The sequence below is a fragment of the Bos indicus x Bos taurus genome, chromosome 5, assembly GCF_003369695.1.
Source record: "Bos indicus x Bos taurus breed Angus x Brahman F1 hybrid chromosome 5, Bos_hybrid_MaternalHap_v2.0, whole genome shotgun sequence".
In the NCBI taxonomy this organism is placed as follows: Eukaryota; Metazoa; Chordata; class Mammalia; order Artiodactyla; family Bovidae; genus Bos; species Bos indicus x Bos taurus.
Genome location: NC_040080.1, coordinates 104,674,975 through 104,695,430, shown reverse-complemented (window position 1 = coordinate 104,695,430; position 20,456 = coordinate 104,674,975). Strand labels below are relative to the sequence as shown.

The 20,456-nt window shown below is 37.2% G+C and overlaps 1 protein-coding gene across 1 annotated transcript; it reads left to right on the top strand.

Moving 5' to 3' along the window:
- The first annotated feature begins 616 nt into the window (after positions 1–616).
- On the top strand, positions 617–12,349 carry NTS (neurotensin). The gene is made up of 4 exons (XM_027543216.1): positions 617–829; positions 2,559–2,620; positions 8,863–9,087; positions 11,593–12,349. Exons 1-4 carry the CDS (start codon positions 757–759, stop codon positions 11,743–11,745), a joined length of 513 nt encoding a protein of 170 aa, XP_027399017.1. The 5' UTR covers positions 617–756; the 3' UTR covers positions 11,746–12,349.
- Positions 12,350–20,456: the final 8,107 nt, after the last annotated feature.

Below are 20,456 nucleotides of genomic sequence, written 5' to 3'. Positions count from 1 at the left end.
CAGTTACTTATATAGGTTTTACGATTTGTTAGGAAATAATACTCTTAGAGCTACGAGTTTCCCTTAAAATTGGTTTTCTCTCCTTTCTCTAAATTCTCTTGCTTAACCTAGTATTATAACTGATTCTCTGCTTATCTTCCACCTCCTTTCTTCTTTCAGATTGGCAACAGTGTATAGCAGAACTATATTATTCCTGAAACCACAAAACACTTGTTCAAAAGTGTGGGTTATCAGAAAAGAATCCTAACTCTTTAACAACTTCCAAACCTAAAGAATTACTGACTTTAGGCATTCATCCTGGAGATTTTGCTCACACTAGAAATAACAGATCTTATGCCTCACGAAATCAGAATGACAACTTCTTAAAGAATGAGAGGAAATGGGGGAAAGAATAGTACTGGAAGTTCTTTTCCAGTATGCTCTATATGGAATTGCTTTTGAATGACTCCTTTTGTGCGTCATAATCTGGAGCAGCGGTGGCAATTAGGGAAGATGTCACTGTTCCTGGATGTTCAGAAGTGGGGGTGAAGTGTGAGGGGACAAAGGAAAAGGGGAGGAGGAAGTGGGGTGGGTTGGAGATGAAGGGTACATCGTGAAGAGATAATCTCTGTATACTCATGACATCATCTCCTGCATGTATATATAGGAAATGGTCAAAGCATCTCTCAGTTCAGTACTTCCAAAGTCAGCTGTGCTAGAGAGCCCCCTTCAGCCTGTTCCTGACGTTTATGAACTTGGCTTGCTAGAAGGCTCAAGATGATGGCAGGAATGAAAATCCAGCTGGTGTGCATGATTCTTCTGGCTTTCAGCTCCTGGAGTCTGTGCTCAGGTAAGCTCAGCTGCATTTCACAACTCCCTGAAATGATATCTTTTTCTGTTTTTGCAATGTGTTGTTACTAATGCTAATGTATCTGGGGAGAAGAGTTTCTCCCTTATTCTGATTTGCTTTTTAGTGATAGAAACTGGATATTTTCTTTCTCTGTATTTATGATTACAAGAACTGAAAATTTTCCCTTCCCTTTTTAAATTTGCTAGGTAGTATAAGGGATTTCAATGAGACACTTCATGTTCCAGTTTGCAATGTAATCACTAGGAAAAAAAAATGTAAAACTTAAATCAAGCTGATCTAATGAAAAGTACAGAAGTGGTGCCTGTCAAAATGCAAACTCATAATTCAAACTGATTGTATTTGAAATGTTTTATATCATTTTCATTCATTCTCTTAAGACATGGTGGCTTCTCCCTCTCAAGAATTATTTTCTTCATAGTGTGTGTATAAAGATAAAATGAATATTCATGTTTAATGAATCAACTGAATAAAGCATTATTTGTAGAAAATGATCTCTAGGAAAATACAAAAAAAATGCCAAGTTTTTTTTAAGAATATATTTTAAGTAACTTTTTTCTGTGACAAGTAGACATATTACGAATTTCACTATTTTCTTGAATGTCATTTAAGTTAATACATAATGTAACTAGAATAATATCATTCTTATATTGATAAAACTTATTTCCCTATAGTGTATTTTGCATGTAATAATTAAGAAGAAATCATACATTGCTAAATATCTATCAATAGCTTACCTTGAAAATAAATTTCAAATTTTAGAGAGTAATATGAAATATAATGATTGCAATATGCTCCAATTAATGTTTGAAAAATAATTGAATGATCACATCAAGGTGGAAAAAAAAAAAACAAGGGATAAGTGTAGAAAAAATCATTTAACCTGTTTTATACTGTAATGTCATAAATATAACACTGAAATGTTTAATTCAAATTCCTGCTCTGGTTTTCATTACAGTGTCCCGTAGCTTTATTTCTATTACCTTATGTATTTTCCAAGTTTTTCTTCTCTGTGAAATATTCATTAGTGGAAACAAAGGATATTCTAAAAAATATCAGAAGTCCATTTTCAACACTCTTGTACATGTATTGGTGGACATCTCTACTTTTGCTTAAATGATTTTTTAATAGCCTGTGATAAAATTGCCAAGTACACATAATTCTAAATTGTTGCTTAATATAGAGAAACAAATCTTTCAAAGTGTGTTTTGTAAAATAGCATCTCAAATAAAATAAATCTCAGTGTCTTCCTTATTCCAAAATTATCAATAAGTAACTTCCTTTGGTTTTATCTTTAAAAAATGTCTTGTACTTACCTTTTCATTATCTTGCTTTGAAAATATCAATATATATACACTCTATGTATATGTAGACTACTGCCAGTAAAAATTAACCAGCATATTTGATGACATCTTTGTAGTATAATCAGGTTTTATTATCCTGAGATTCAGAGATTAAACAACTCCAGATCATCGAGAGCTCTCGGCATAAAATCATGTGCCTATTTTTGTAAAAGTGCTTCTATTGTTCTATTCTGTTAGCCTAAAATAAAACTATAATTGTTTTTTTAATATTATTATAAGGAGAATAAATACATAGCAAAGACAATAAACTTCTAAGACAAAGTTTTCTGAGATTAATCTTAAATATTCAAATTATAATTATATGATATGTGGTTATATAGTAAACATGTGGTTTTGATTTTACTCAGATTCAGAAGAGGAAATGAAAGCGTTAGAAACAGATTTACTGACCAATATGCATACATCAAAGGTAACTTTTTCTTTCTTTCTAAACCAAAGACTGAAAACATATGAACTCTTGTTACAAACATGGTATCCTCTTCTTATAGTAAGAGCTTCCCAGTGAGACTGAAAAGCTCACTGGGACGCATTTCCTTTTTGGGTAAACTGTTCCTTAAGTTCAAAGGACTTAAGGGTATCAATGTGACAGGGACAGAAGTTTAGTGATATCAATCACTACATTGCAAATTTAATTAAGTAGTCACATTTATGTGGAAATCCTCTCTCCATTTCAATCACATTGTATATGATGAAAGATACACTGACTTCAAGTTACATACATAAATGAAAATTAAGCGACATTTTTGCCTTTTGTTTTTGTATTGGGGAGAGTGAAATGAAGTTCCTAAAGTAAGAATGAAAGTTTGTGAAATCCATGAAAGAAATGTGACAGAAAGTAAAGAGCAAAGACCGGCAAACAGAAACTTGGAGATCTAAGCCTGCAACTGTGCTTGTGAACAGTCTGATCTTAAGCAAAGGGGGCTAGTTAACAATGCTTGCCTTTGTATCCTCATTTTCAAATGTTGGGGTGGGAGTTTATGATCTCCTAGTTGTTGTTGATTGGAGAAGGAAATGGCAAGCCACTCCAGTGTTCTTGCCTGGAGAATCCCAGGGACGGGGGAGCCTGGTGGGCTGCCATCTATGGGGTCGCACAGAGTCGGACACGACTAAAGCGACTTAGCAGCAGCAGCAGCAGCAGAAGTTGTTGTTGATTAGTTGCTAAGTCATGTCCAATTCTCTTGTGACCCATAAGCTGTAGCCTGCCAGGCTCTTCTGTCCATGAGATTTGCCAGGCAAGAATACTGTAGTGGGACATTTACATGAAGTCCTCCTCTGGATTTAAATTCTCCCCATAACAGAAATGTTATTGGAACCTGCGTATTGTTTGTATTGAATCAGATAAAACTTTGTACTGGACCTTATTATTCCTCTCTTGGGATCTTGAAAGCAAGGTTTTTAGACTCCAGCCTATATCTAAGAATAAAACTCAATTAGAATATCCCCAGGTACCACGCTACTACACAATTTTGATTTACTCAGAATGAAATAATCAGAATATATCTAAATGTAGGGTTAGAGAACAGCGTTCCCAACCAAAAGATGCTTCTCAACAAAACAAAACAAAACCAAAAATCAAAAATATATTTTGAAGTGAGGCAGTCACCCTGTGTAATCACTGTTGTAACACGGGTCCCAAAGTTGAGGACTCCAGACTCCACAAATGCTGTGATTAGAAAGTAGATGTTCAGAATTCCTCCTGCCACCTCAGGTCTTCCCTAATTAGATGATGAAAGATATACTGGGCAGATGTCCAGGGCAATACCTCTAGCATGTAAGTAGAATTATGTTCAGTAGTGGATGTGAAGGGGAAATACCCATTTGTGTGTGTGTTTAGGATTGTGAGACATTATTATCTGAAAGCTAACAGACATATTTTCTACTATGGTCCTTAGAAGACATTTGGGTATTTCCACAATTGCCCAGATCCATAAAAGTTGAACACACTGAAACCAAATTCTACCATAACTTGTTAGACTTCCTATCACAAATGATCAAATTTTATTTAGTCATTAAAACTCAGTGACCAAGTATATTTAACTTTAAGAAAATGGATCCTTTGTTTAATATTCAATCAGAATAACCATGACTACAATCACTTCAATTCATAAATAGGAAGACAAGTGAAGTCAATAGTCTTATTTAAATAATGAAGCAGATTAGTATGCCTTAGTGTATTGGTAGAGATTTTACCTTTATGATTTCAAGTTTAAATTGATAAATAAAGGTCCTAAGTAATCTCCAAAATGTGTTAAGGTTTGAGGAGTGCTAGCTAGTTTGCAAAAATGTGGGAGTGATTATGATTCCTTCCTTGATGAAGATACTGCAAGGGAAAAGCAATTCCAGTATATGGTGTGGTTTAGTTTTATTCTTAAGAAAAATACGTAGCAAAAGTGTAGACACAGTTATATATTTCTCTTTCATTCAGTTATGGAATATGTCTTTAAAACAGATCATGGAAGAAAATTTGAATCTCATTGCCTCTTTGAAATAAGTAAAATACAGACTACTATGAGGAAGCACTCAGAAGCATAATTATCCCAATTTTGGTGCTAAATGGGAACAAAAAGCTCATTTCTTGCTTTGAACAAAACTACTACCACTTATTTCTCTCTGATTCAATTCATGTTTGCTGTGGGTATTCTATGCAAATAAGAACTCTAAACTTTTGACCATTTTAAGCAAATTGCTGTATTTCAATTTTTAAAAGGATAGTATTATTAAGACTATTTATTAATTAATAATACTATTAATAATTCCATATTAAAAGCTTCCAAAACCTCCAGCTTTCCTCTTTCCACTCTAAAGGTAAAATATGTGAGCCGTTTCAATTTTAAAGTAAAACTGTTTAGACACCAAAATGTAGCAACAGAAAGTCAAGAGAAATGGCAAAGTTTGACTAGAAGTGGAAGATAAAGGAATTTTTTCTCACAATCGAATTCTCTTCATTACTGATCCTAGTGCTTTGGTATAGTTTTATTAAGAAAGAGAACTATCCACGGTATGCAGAAAGGTCAAGTTCAACTCCAAATACAACAAAGACGAGTGTGGATTTCCAGCCAAGGAGCAGGGTTGGAGTGGGGGGTGGGGGGGTCAGTGTATGGAAAATTACTAAAAGGAAACTCTAAATCTAGGAGGATTCTTGCTAGACTACTAAGCAGAATTCTAGGATGATCAGATACTAACAGTGAGGCATCTTTACGAACTTGACTCTGAAGGATTCTTGCTAAAATTGGCCTCAGTTGGATGAAGGACAAAGACCAAGGTCGGGACCTTGTCAGGAAGAGGGTTCAGGGGATCCTGACTCAGATTTCATCAAAGAGAGAGTCTTTGTCATTTTCTTGAGTAAACTATTTAAACCTCATAAGAAATGTTCTCAAATATTAATACCTGTCTATTTAGATACCGTATGGTTCAAAGTACTCTCTCTGCTGTCTTCCAGAGTATGACAGGGGCTAAGGTGATATTAAATAGTACTGCTAAGTGTTATAGTGACTGTTTTAACTGGCAGAAGAGAGCAAGATGCTTTACTGTTTTCTCAACCAAAAATTAATCAGACAACAAAAGTCCTGACAAATAATTTACGAATAAAGCATTCTGTGGCTAATTAGTTTGAAGAGCATTGGATATTATCTTGGCACCATTGAACAGTTGGCTTCCCTGGGGGTTCAGATGGTAAAGAATGTGCCTGCAATGCAGGAGACCTGGGTCCAATCCCTGCGTGGGGAAGGTCCCCTGGAGAAGGGAATGGCTACCCACTCCAGTATTCTTGCCTGGAGAATTCCATGGACAGAGGAGCCTGGCTGGCTGCAATCCATGGGGCTGCAAGCAGTCAGACATGACTGAGTGACTAACATACACACACACTGAAAAGTTTTAATGAATATTTGCAAGCAAAAAATTCTGGGGATACTAAATTCAAGAATCTTTTAAGTTTCCTTTAAACTCAAGTTTTTCAATTTACTTGACAGCAAAACTCCTTTTTAAAAACAGTGAGTACAAAGTTAGTGTTCTAAGGAACATATTCAGATGATCTCTAAAGAGCTTTCTGGATATAAAATTGTAGCATTGCCTTAATTGGTAACAAATCAGGTGTTGCTGCCACAGAATGGAACATTTTACCTCTTAAGTTTCCCATGGCAGAAAAATTGAAGCAACGGGTTTCCAAACTGGTTGAAAACATTTTAGTGAATATCTTTGTACTTATAGGTTTTCATGTCCCTAGGATAAAATCTTAATCAAAGGGTATGCACATTTACAATTTTAATACATATTGCTAAAAACACTTTTCAAAAAGTTATTGCAAGGTTTACTCAGACCAACAAATATTTAGAAGATAAAGTGTTGTTTCTCCATATCCTCATAAATACATCAAGTGTACTTATACTTTTAGGGTCCTTGACTTGCTAGTAGCCAAGCTGAACGTCATTCCACATATTTCTGTTACATATTTGTTCTTTGATGAGTGATTCTGTGCCTGTCTGCTCATATTGTTTGCCTGAGGTTTAATATCTTTTATGGAGTATTCCCCAGTTTCTTTTTGAAGAGCTGCTCCTGTGTTAAGTATATTAGCATTTTGTGACAGCTTTTACGCTATATCTTGCTTTTGATTTTAGTTCAGGCTGTTAGCTTTCTAGAGATAATTTACAAATTTATACATATAATTATCTTTTTCTTTATGGATTCTGGTTTGGCTATTTGATTAACAATATATTTCCAAATTTATAAAATAAATTCTATATATTTACATATTTTTACTTTTACTCATATTTAACCCATCTGGATATTGTTAGACTATAATATATAAATAAAGGTTATAACTAGATCTAAATCCAGATTTCCCCTGAACCAACTGTCTTAAGGACTTCAAATGCACACTTTGCTATGTGCTTTTCAATCATATGGACTTGGATCAAAATTTGGACATTATATTCTCTTTTGAGTTTAATATTTATTCTTGCTCTGTTGATTTACTCTTTGATTCAGTCCAGTTCAGTTCAGTCACTCAGTTGTGTCTGACTCTTTGTGATCCCATGGACTGCAGCACGCCAGGCCTCCCTGTCCATTACCAACTCCCAGAGTTTACTCAAACTGAAGTCCATTGAGTCGATGATGACATCTAACCATCTCATCCTCTGTCGTCCCCTTCTCTTCTTGCCTTCAATCTTTCCCAGCATTAGGGTCTTTTCAAATGTGTGAGCTCTTCGCATCAGGTGGCCAAAGTATTGGAGCTTCAGCTTCAACATCAGTCCTTCCAATGAACACGGAGGACTGATCTCCTTTAGGATGGACTGGTTGGATCTCCTTGCAGTCCAAGGGACTCTCAAGAGTCTTCTCCAACACCACAGTTCAAAAGCATCAATCCTTTGGCGCTCAGCTCTCTTTGATTGCTCTTTGATCACTCTCTGATTACTCTTTGATCACTCTCTGATTACTCTCTGATCACTCTTTGATCACTCTCTGATTACTCTCTGATCACTTTTCGATCACTCTCTGATCACTCTGATTACTCTTTGACCACTCTTTGATCGCTCTCTGATCACTCTTTGATCACTGAGCTCTAAGATATCTTTCAATATCTGGCAGAGTAAGTCCTGACTCATGAGCTTTTTATTTTCCTAAATTTTCTTGGTTCTTACACATTCATACTTCGAATTCATAGTTATTTCCCTACACTCCCTCTTCTTCCAGTCTCCCCATATTTTCCAGATTTGCAATTGCACTGCATTTGGAGAATAATTCAGAGAAAATTGATGCCAATAGAATCGATACTAATATTTTTGAGTCTTCTTATCACAGCTCTGTGTTCATTACAAAACATTTTTTATGTTCTTTAGAAAAAACTGATGCTTTTTTTTATCTGTGTCCTTTGAGGTTTATTAATTTTTATAAGTTATTTCACATTTAGTTTCTCCTAAAATTGACAAATGAGAAGGCTGTTTACTATGGTAATAATGGTTTCATACAGGGTCTTATTAGAAAAGAATAGTTATTTTAGAAAATATAATAATTTTAAGATAAATAAATTAGTCAGCTTTGATGCTACCTATGACAACTATTCTGGAGAAGGAAATGGCAAGCCACTCCAGTGTTCTTGCCTGGAGAATCCCAGGGATGGGGGAGCCTGGTGGGCTGCCATCTATGGGGTCGCACAGAGTCAGACACGACTGAGGCGACTTAGCAGCAGCAGCAGCAGCAGCAGCAGCAGCAGCAGCAAGATGACAACTATTAATGTGTGGAATAGATTTGTGGTCTCACAATACTATAATTGCCAATATTTATTAGTACCATCATGGTTGCTGTTCCATTGGACACTAACCTGAAGTATAATAAAGAGAGAGTGGTATTTGAATATTTTCACCTGTGATGTATACATATATATTTACGCATTTCTATTTACTGTAATTTCTATTTTCTTTCTTGCTTTGCTTGTGTATGTGTGTGTTTATGTGTTAGCTTTATTGCTTTTGTTAAATAGAGGATATGAAGTATTTGGAGCTATTCAATTTTGTGATATGAAGTTACTAAGTTAATAACAGTGTTAGGCTAGAGTAACAGTTAGATCCTAAAAGGTAATGGCTTAGCACAGTAGAAAATTTTCTAACTCATATGACATAAGTTTAATTACAATAGCTATTTCTTTCTACATTTCAGATCAGTAAGGCAAGTGTTCCCTCTTGGAAAATGAGCCTGCTGAATGTCTGCAGTCTTATAAATAACCTGAACAGCCAAGCTGAGGAAACAGGAGAGTTTCATGAGGAGGAGCTCATTACAAGAAGGAAATTTCCTGCTGCCTTAGATGGTTTTAGCTTGGAAGCAATGTTGACGATATACCAGCTCCAAAAAATCTGTCACAGCAGGGCCTTTCAACACTGGGAGGTAAAACAAAAGAAAAATATGAATATGATTATGGTTATACTAGTTAACTCTCATTTACACTGATTGTTTTAATCCTGATAATTATCATAACAGGAAGACTTACAAATATTAAGGAAGAATAAACCATGTGTTGAGGTTAACATTCCTTCAGATCTTTAAAGTGTTTTGCAAATATTTGAAGTTTAGCAAAATATCTTTCCTTTGGTCTCTAAAGGGGGATCTGTCTTCAGGCAGATTTGATCCACAGGCTTTTATTGTGGATGGCGTGCTTAGGCAGCTTTTGGTGCTGGTGGTGGTAGTGGCATGCTGAAGAAATTTAGGAAACTCAAAATGTTTTCTTAGAAACACTAAATCCTGTGTGTTTGTTTATAAATAAACACAGAACACAAAAGGCTTCATTTGTATTTGAAAATATTAGGTAAATAAAACTGGAATGATAAGAATATATATATTTCCACTTACCACTTCTACTTCTATTTTAATTGAGTGTGTGGATGGTGGATTTCAATCATCCTTAGAAGCTGAATTAGATTCAGCTAATTTTATTTGGCTAATAAAGCCAAATATAGAACTATACAGAACTACAATGAAGGAATGGATGTATATTATACACCACATGTGTAAAATAGATATCTAGTGGGAAACTGTTATATAACACGGGGAGCCCAGCTAGTGCTCTGTGATGACCCACCTAGGGGTGGGATGGGGGTGGGTGGGATGGAGGCTCTAAAGGGAGGGGGTATATGTGTATACTTATGGCTGATTTGCATTGTTGTATGGCAGAAACCAATACATCATAAAGCAATTCTCCTCCAACTAAACATTTAAAAATGAAATTAAAATTTAAAAAAATACTACACTGGTGACTCACCACCTTTGGTTTGAAAATATTTGGAGGAGAAAAGGAAGATGAAAATGCTTTAAGAAAATTTATAATTTTATAATTTTCCCAACAAGGGAAACATTTCTTTTGGATTAACCCCTAAGAGAAATTTACTTCATGTTTCATATTCTGGGCTTACACCAACATCAGGGATCTGAGGGTCTGAGGGTGCCTTTCCTGCTAATATGACCATCTCTATAACCATCTCTATAACATGCCATCACAGAGATATCCTGTAGAAAAGAGGAAATGCAGTGCAGAACTTCTAGTATTTATTCTAACTTTTAGACAAAAAAAGTATTTTCCAGATTAAAATAAAATAAAAAAACGGTTTTTAATTTTTCTTGCTGGATTGTTTATCCTCTAATTCCAATTCCAGTTAAATGATTTTCTCTTTAAAATATTATGTCAATAAAACATGGAAAATTGGGAAATGTCAATTATGTGCTCTTTATTCAGAAAAAAAAACCCTTAATAAACCATAATACACAAAAATCAGGTGCACATAAGATTAAAACTTTTGCTATTTGAAATGTTACAGAGTGATTTAAAATGAAATGATGATATTACTCAGAGTGTGGTACAAGTAATTACAGACTATGTGCACAGAGAAACAAAAGATTAAGGAACTAGATTTTCTGACAGTAGCTGTTTTTCCTTCTCTGAAATTGAATAGCTGTGGGTTGAAATAAAGTATTTGTGATACGATTCAATGCATACAGATTATGATTAAAAACTTAGTCTCCTATTAGTACTAGTTATAGTCACCCCAAAGTTTAGAAGATAATCACAAATATGAACATAATTCTTATCTTGAGCATTAGCATTGATTTGTTTAAAAATCTTATGTAAATCATGTGCAAAATTCTGGGAAGAGTTTCTAAATATTTTATGCTGGTTGAACATTTTGAATCAGAGCAGTACTATCTGAAAAAGTATTTGGAACTAATTTTAGAATACAGCGTGTTCAATGAGATATTAGGCAAGATTCTACATGAAGATTAACTTCCTTGAGTTTTTGAATGTGAACTTGATTTTAATGATTAATTAAAGAAGCACAGACTAAAGATCTTTAACACTTAAACAGAGCCTTGCTTAAACAGCTGAGCAAGTAGGCAGAACAAGCATTCCTCTCTCTAATGACTGAGAAATGGATCTCTAGAATGGCTTTCAATTCAAATCATTAATTAACAATGGAATATAAATTTCTATTGACCTTTGAGGTCAAACTTGGTTCACTAAATTCAGATCTCTATATTTGTTGTGACTTATGATATATTTCCATCTTTTGGTCTATCATACATTGAAGGAAAATACTGAAAGTAACATTAAGTGAATTTTTTTCATTTGGAGGTAGTAATATGGCCTTGACAAATAAAAAAGTTTAAAGCTAGCTGATGAACTAGGAAGAACACTGAACAGAGAATAAGAAAAACCATGTTTTCATCCTCTCAGCCACCTGATATCTACCTGTCCTCAAGCAAAACACTTAATTGCTATGAACCACATCATCCACATATGTCTTATGTCTGAATGCAAATGAGATAAAAGGTAGATGAAACAGCTTGAAATGGAAGACTTTAATGCATGTAAGTTTGATTCATATTCTGTCTATCTTGTAGTTGATTCAGGAAGACATTCTTGATGCTGGAAATGACAAAAATGAAAAGGAAGAAGTGATAAAGAGAAAAATTCCTTACATTCTGAAACGGCAGCTTTATGAGAATAAACCCAGAAGACCCTACATACTCAAAAGAGGTTCTTACTACTACTGAGAGGATAAATATTTTATTTACATGTGATTGTGATTTCTTTTAATGAAATATCAAATTATATTTGTGTGGAAATGTGACAGAGCACAATTATTTTGTCTCTTCTACAGTTGTGGTTTATTAGATGTGATTTTTTTCTGCATTACTATAAATTGGACTAAATGTTTTAAAATAAATCTAGATCTTGAGCATGAAATGTTGTGTATAATTGGAGTAGATATTAATTAAGTCACATAGAATGTTTTGTCATTTTGCAAAGCACTTAATGGGTTGTTCAAGCAGTTAAAATGTTTGCCATTCTAAACCAAATTAAAAGAGATTAGGACAGTTTTACCGCAAAGTCTAGCCTACCTGTCATTAACCCAGAACAAAGTAACACCTGTTTTATTATTTGAATGTTTCATTGAACTGAAACACATGCGCTTTTCCAAGACTTACTCATTAATCTCAGAAATGGGGAAGGCAATAGAAGTAAAATAGGACCATCTTCAAAGAATGATTAATAAATTATTGTTAATTATGCGTGTCTTAATGAATGATCTTAGACTGAATTTGTTTTTCTGTTAAATGAATTTAATAGCTAATAAAAACACAACAGCCATCAGAACTATGTTTCTTTGCAAATTTACTTCCATTAGAATAGTTACCCTTATCCACTTTTCCCCCTCACATTCAGTAAATGATAGCTTTATTTTTAACTTCACTGAGGAATTTGTATGACTAATATGTTTCCCACTTAGGAGAACATTTTTGAGGCAAAAGGAATACTTTAAATAACTCCTCATAAATTTCCTTAAAAACTGTAGTTATGGTCTCGTAAACCCTCATAGTCCTTCCGACCCACCATTAACAGTGGTCTCCTAGACTGCTGCTTTGACAGGTGGCCTATGAGGACCTCTATTTACAGCAATGCAACCAAGTCCCACAGTCATCTCTGAAGGAAGATAACCAGGTTTTGAGTTATTCTGGAATTAAGGAGTTTTGAGAACTCTGTGTCCTTTAGTTGAGAGCACTCCCTCCCATAGGCTAAACTCCACTTAGGATTTAAGTGTAGCCCACCAATCTCTGAGTTTTTTTCTGGTAAAATCATGATTTCTCATAACCACTTCCCCACGATCTTTTACAATCCTATCAGCTTCAACATTAAAAAGTGCCCAAGGAACTGATCCTAAAAGGGAAACTATTCCATAGTGATTAGGAGTGTCCACTCTGGAGTCGGGACGCCCAGCTTCAGCCCCACTCTTCACTAGTATTCTTGGACACCTCTGTCTCCTCAACTACAAAACGTCAGAGCTGGGTGAGGGCAAAGTGGTCTGATATGGCATAAAATGCTTAGAACAGTGCCTGGAATATATTAACCACACTACATTTAACACTTCTTCTAGCCACTTTCATACCGGTTTTCCTTTCTCCTTCAAAAAACCACAGAGCATAACACAATTTCATGATCTAACCCTTGGCGTTTTGAACAACAGCTGATCTCCTATTACTTGCTTCATTCGTTATCTATGAGTTTCACCTACGTGGGCAAAATCGCTCCACAATCACCCTCCTCAGTCTCTGACATCTTCACTTCCAATAATAAACATTTTAACCATTTCATCTCATCCCATCATTTCCACAGTCATACTATAGAACTTATTATACTCTCAATAAATTCAACGTCTCCAAAAATCTCAATTTCAAACACTCTGCTCACTCTATCCACGTCATCTTCTCTTTTCAGTTCATATAATCTATGATTCTCACTCTACCATTTATGATCTTACTTAATCTATTGCCCACCTCTGTTCACTTTTCAACTACTAATCACACTCTCACTTTGCACTTTACTTAGCTTAGATTTTATCATCCAAAACTAAAATTACTGTCTTACTACCCTCAACATCCTGTCCTTCCACCTTGTATGAGCCTGTGGAAACACCATTTGTTAAACTGAAATCTCCCCTTGATTCTGACCTCACCTGAGAAGCTGAACATAGCTGGAGAAAAATCCCCAACCTGATGAGGAGACACATTTCAAATTTGTGATCCCCAATCTCAAGTGGGTCCTTAGTACTGTCCAATACCCCTATTTCCTTTGCCTGATAAATTTTGCCTCTAATTCTCTCTACTGGTTGTTTTATATCTTATCTTTTTACTTGAATTGCAACTCTCATCCTTTTCCTCACATTTGTCAGATGCCTTTCTAATGATCTCACCTAAAATTCAAAGCAATAAGGAGAAAACTATATCATTGTCCTACAACTGAATGTTACAATCCCCTAGCATTTCCCTTCACTCTGTTCTATTTCAATGGAGGAAATGTCTCTTCTCTTCTGAGGTTCACTGCTTCATTTCTGCTTGTTAGTAAATGGTCCCACCACCTACTGAGGTATAAAAAAAATCTAGTCATAATTCTTAACTCTTCTCTGCAACACGCCACCACCCAAGTGGCTCAGAGGTAAAGAATCTGCCTGCCAAGCAGGAGACATAGGTCTAATCCCTGTGTGGAGAAGATCCCCTGGAGAAGGAAATGGCAACCCACTCCAGTATTCTTGCCTGGACAACCCCATGGACAGAGGAGCCTGGCAGGCTACAGTCCATGGGATCTCAGAGAGTCAGACACGACTTTGTGACTGAGCATGCACTCACGCTCTTTAATACGAACCTGGGATTTCATCTATTAAGAACTTTTGCTGCTTTGCATTCAAAAGACATGTCATATCTCTCTGCTTCTTGCCACATCATCCACCATTATTGCCTTAATTTGCAAGTTTCCCCCTCTTGCTGGACTGTGACAATTTCTTCCTAACCATTTTCCCATTGTCTTTCTATTTATCTGCATCCATATAGCAGAATAAGGTTTTAAAAATATTAATTAGATTATGCCATATGTCTCTCCTCAACTCCCCACAATGTCTTTCCATTTCACTTTGAATAAAATCAAATGTTGTCATGAAAGGCCTGAAATGCTTTGGTATTGTCTATTCTATTGAATTCCACTCACCCTCCTCTGGTCTCAGGGCTTCCCTGGTGGCTCAGACAGTAAAGCATCTGCCTGCAATGCGGGAGACCTGGGTTCGATCCCTGGATTGGGAAGATCCCCTGGAGAAGGAAATGGCAATCCACTCCAGTGCTATTGCCTGGAAAATCCCATGGGCGGAGGAGCCTGATAAGCTACAGTCCAAAGGGTCACAAAGAGTCAGGCAGGACCAAGCGGCTTCACTTCCTCTGGTCACACTGGCCTTCTTGTCATTCCTTTAACATATCCAGTTTGTTCTGCTCCAGAGCCTTTACAGATGCTGAAACTTCTTTTCTGGAAAGCTCTTCTGGTTAAAAATCTTTTTCCCTGTACACAGGACACCCACTAAAAGACAAGTCTCCCTTTTCATAGGAATGCCTAAGTTAGAGCCAACAGATAATGGGTAGAAAAAATGTAAAAATATAACTTGTGGGTCTATTATAACTTAAAGAGAAACTTCATTCCCTGAACTTTGACTTTTTCCTTATTTTGTTTTTTTTTTTTTGGTTTTAAATATGAATTTATTTTAACCACACAAATGAATACCATTCTCTTGAAGATGACATTGATTGATAGAGCTTAAATCCTTTAACAATGCTGTGGACCAAATCTGCCTCACCACCCTGGATCAACCAGACTGTTACTTGAAAGAGAAATGTATTTCTAACTTATTTCAGGCACTGCATTTTTCAGCCTCCTCGCTATGCCTCAACCATTATTTTAATTGCTACAGTCTTCTACAGAGTTTCTCATAGTTTATTTTTCACATCATTTAGATCTCTGCACATGTGATATGCATACAGTAAAGATTTTTCTTAAATTACCTTTATCCCTGAGTCAACATCCATCCAACTTTCTTTATTTGTCCACGGCCATACTTCCCTGAATGCGTTCCATCTCATTTCATCTAACTTACTTTATTTTTCTTTATATGTGAAAAAGAAAAGAAAAGCAGCCACTGACAGCAATCAACTGGGAGTTGTCCTGGCACCAGCAGTGAGGCTATGGTGCCCTCCTGTTAAATGATTTCACAGTATAAAACTTCAGACAGGGTCATTCTAACCCTGATGGTGAAAGACAATAAACAAGACCACTCTGTAATTCTATCTGAGCAAAATCAAAAACAAGAACACCACAAACCACAGAAATGATCAAACATCTTCCTTTCCACATAATTTGATCGAGGCCACTTTAACTAAGCTCTATTTTTCTACCTCTAGCGTAAAACCACCATCATATCTAGTCAAAAAATTACCCTCATTTTTCTGAAAACACCCAAAGCAGAGTAAAACCACACTTTCAGAATACTCCTCAAATCACAAGTCTAAATCCTGTATAAAAAGAAAGTGTTAGTAGCTCAGTCGTGTCCGATTCTTTGCGACCCCATGGGCTGTAGCCCGCCAGGCTCCTCTGTCCATGGCATGCTCCAGGCAAGAATACTGGAATGAGTTGCCATTCTCTTCTCCAGAGGATCTTCCCTACCCAGGGACTGAACCTGGGTCTCCTGCACTGCAGGCAGACTCTTTACTGTCTGAGCCACTAGGGCCCATACATATACCCTCTTATTGGGGTCCCATGATTTTCCATTGAATGAGGTTTCCAGCACCGGCAAACTCAATTTTGTGGGAGTGTGCTTTCTGCGGTCTTTGGCTCGTAGGCATCAGCAAAGCACATGTCGTAACCTGAAGTTGTATAGCCATTTATTTGTTTACTCGTATATAATTTCTCACCCCCACCCAAATGTGTAATCTTTGTGAGGACAGACATTTTGCCTTTCTTCTTCACAGTTGAATTCCCAAGGTTGAGCACCAGTACTGCTAAGCATTAGTAAGGATTTGTTAACAAATGAATAAATTAGCAGCAAAAGGGATTTTCTCTTATAATAATGTGGCCTAACTCAGGCCAGCTGCTCACTGCTCAAAAGCCAATAAAGAGGCCAAGCTGGTGGAAAGGGAAGTTTGCTTTATTTTGGATACTAGCAACTAGGAGAGAGAGGGAGGCGGACCTTGATCCAAAGGCCGATTCCTCCCAACTGACAATCAGTGGGCAAGAACTTTAATAGTCTGAGGGAGCGGGATACATGCAGAGATAGCACAGTCAGCTCTGACAGTCATCTTGAAATTGGTCATAGGTGGGCTGATCAGCATCGTTTTGTTTTAGGTACACTTTATCTTCAGTTCCAGGGTCAGTGTGTTTCCATTTCTTTGAGGCCAGTTCTCAGAACTGTGGCAGCTTTTGTCATGGCCAGAGTCTGCTCATTGTGTAGTTAACTTTTCCACCTTTTTTTTTAGTGGGGGTTTCAGTATCTATAAGACAGCTCCCAAGTTACGGCTCAGAATATTATCTATAGCACCTGAGAAGGAACAAAAGATCCTTGACGATGCTTAATGACTACACTAATATTATTTGGTCTTTTTTGACTGTTTTCCCTTGTTTCTGCATGTTCTCATTTCTTTGCTTAAACTCATTCTTTGGGTAAAAATTTCCACAGACAAAAGGCAGGCTGAAGACATAGGGAGCAAGGACTACGGGGTCCTGCTCCATTTCAGTAAGAGGTTTTCCACATAGCTTCTACATATTTTTAAGCCCCAACTTAGTGATTCTACTTCAGAGGGATTGGTTATGAGCTCAGGTATCTATACAATGTCCCTGATTTTATGTGAAACAACACAGAATCTAGGTAAAAACTCACCTCATCAGTGGCAGCCTGGGAAATGATGCCTCAGTTTTTGTCTCTTAGATTCTGTTCTGAGAAGGAAATAAACAAAAATGTCAGGTGAAATTGACAGTATTGTTGGTCCTTGAACAACATGGGGGTTAGGGGCACTGACTTCCTGTATAGTTGGAAACTCATATATAACTTTACAATCAGCTCCTTATTTACTGCATCTTCAGGTTCAACCAACAGGGATTGTGTAGTACTGCAGTATATATTCATTTTAAAAAATCCATGTGTAAGTAGGTCTGTGTGGTTCAATCTCATGTCGTTCAGGGTCAACTGTAGTTAAAATGGGAAAGAATAAATTTGTGAAATACAAAGAGGAAGAACTACTTGAATGTGAAGGAAATAATACAGGAATATTCTCAACTATTTTGAGATGTAAAGTCAGGAACCTCACTCTGTATTTGCACTTTTTGAGATTTCCCAATCACTGTTGGGTTAATTTGAGCTATGTGAGACTTAAATTTAAATCCATCCCCTGCCTGAGGTCCACCCCGATGACAGCATGGAAAGCTCCTGAACTCCTTCACCAGAAGGCATGCCAAATTTACAAGCATCCATGGAGAAGACTCTTGAGAGTCCCTTGGACTGCAAGGAGATCCAACCAGTCCATTCTAAAGGAGATCAGTCCTGGGTGTTCTTTGGAAGGACTGATGTTGAAGCTGAAACTCCAATACTTTGGCCACCTGATACGAAGAGTTGACTCATTGGAAAAGACCCTGATGCTGGGAGGGATTGGGGGCAGGAGCAGAAAGGGATGACAGAGGATGAGATGGCTGGATGGCATCACCGACTCGATGGACATGAGTTTGGGTGAACTCTGGGAGTTGGTGATGGACAGGGAGGCCTGGCATGCTGCGATTCATGGGGTCGCAAAGAGTCGGACATGACTGGGTGACTGAACTGAACTGATGGAACCATTCCCTCTGAAAGAAATCAAGAAACTAGCTGAGCAACTCCTACACATTGGGCAAATGAGAATATACCACGTTGAAACAGGTAAGAAAAGCTGAGACATGCCTTGGCAATACAACCCAATCTTGGCACCATGGCATACAATTGGGAGGGGATACCCAACTCCTACTGTCACCTTCAGAAGCGAAGGATTTGGACTGCACATCTGGTGCCCCTACTTTTTACACTTCCACTTGAGGAACAGGTCCCCCCCAACACTCAGTCCTGAAAGCCAACATGATTTATGTCCATGAGATCTATAAGACTATGGTAAACAAAGGAGCGGTTCTTAACAGGCATGCTCACACTTGTGCAATGTTGGGTATTGGTTTGATATGATTCAAAATCCACTTGTTTTTTGTTCTAATGAAGTTGTTTACATTGAGAAAGCTGTGTCAGGATGTCATCATTAGCATGAACACTCAGTAGCTCAGCTATTGACAGGCACAGCTGGGAGCTTATTGATAAGCACTTTGGGGACTTCCCTAGTGGTCCAGTGGTTAAGAATCCATGTTGCAATGCAGGAGACATGGGTTTGATCCCTGGTCCAGGAACAGCCCACATGCCATGGAGCAACAAAGCCCGTACACCACAACTACTGAGCCAGTATTCTAGAGCCAGTGAGCCTCAACTACTGAGTCCGTGTGCTGCAACTCCTGAAGCCTACCACCTAGAACTCACACTCCACAATTAGAGACGCCACCACAATGAGAAACCTGTGCACCAGAATGAAGAGTAGCCTGCACCCACTGCAACTAGAGAAAGCCTGCGAGCAGCATCAAAGACCCACCACAGCCAAAAAATTAAGTAAATAAAAAATTTTTCTTTTAAATAAAAGAACTTTTGTGAAAGAGTGACTCTGGCTAGAGGATTTTAAGCTTTAAATATTAAGAGGTTTGACCAGCAACTGAAAATGTTTGGCCTGGGGAAGGCAACTTTTCCTTGCTAATCAAAATAGCTTTCCAAAGACCTTGGGGCACTAGCTCCTGGCTGGGCAAGGCGATTCTTTGCTGGCAATGGTCAAAATCGTGCAGAGGCCCCAAGAAGAAAATCATCTTTCCCATCAAAGCTGGCATCTCTGTACCCTAGCAACGACCCTAGCAACAAAGGACTTTTGCTTTTGCACCAGCAGTTGGACATCAGCTCACGGTTAGCTAAGCCAACTCTCTTGAGAACAATGCATAGAAAGGTACTCCTCCACTAAATTTGGGCTTTATTCCTTTTATCTCCCCTTGCCTGAAACAATATTGTAATTAATCTGTTGATGATTTGGAGTAGATTATTTCTTTATTGGCTTATTAAGAGACATTATCCTGTGTACTATTGGCTTGTGAAATTATTACAATTCCTGCAGTGAACCTGTGCTAGATAAGTTCTTGGCAAAGCAGTTTCGGTGTCTGAACATAATTTGCTGCCAGACGAAGCATGTATTAATACTCCCTATCCCCCAGGGCTCAGTAGAGGGAGAGCAGGCAAAACCTCATCTCTGTCTTTTCCTACAAGGGGTCTACCTTCATATCCTACAAACTCTGCCTGAGGATCTGACTTCTAATTTTAGCACACATCTAGGACCTGACTGTGGTTCTCCCCAGAGAACAAAAAAAAATGTGGACATTTTCTTCACCTTATCCTTCTGGCTCTCTATAGTGATAAAATGAATATCTCCCTAGAAGGAGCTTACTCACACATCTGGTGCCCCAGACTTTGTAGCTGCTGCCTGAAGGATGGGTTCCCCAAACTACACCCATGCCTATCTCTATTTTGAAAGTCAGAGATAATCTTCGACAAAATCGATGTGTTCTTTTTCCTATTTACCTTATGCCACCCAACTTGGTGGTACCTAAAGAGTTGGCAGCTCTCATAAACATTTTCACATTTTCAACATGTATAATATTTATCTTTTCACTTTGATAAAACAAGAACGTTTCTAAAGCACAAAACTCTTTGCATATATCTAACCACTCCCTAAATAATTCCAACCAAAGCTTAGCATACCCAAAGGCTAAAAATTCTAAGGAACAGATATAAGAATAT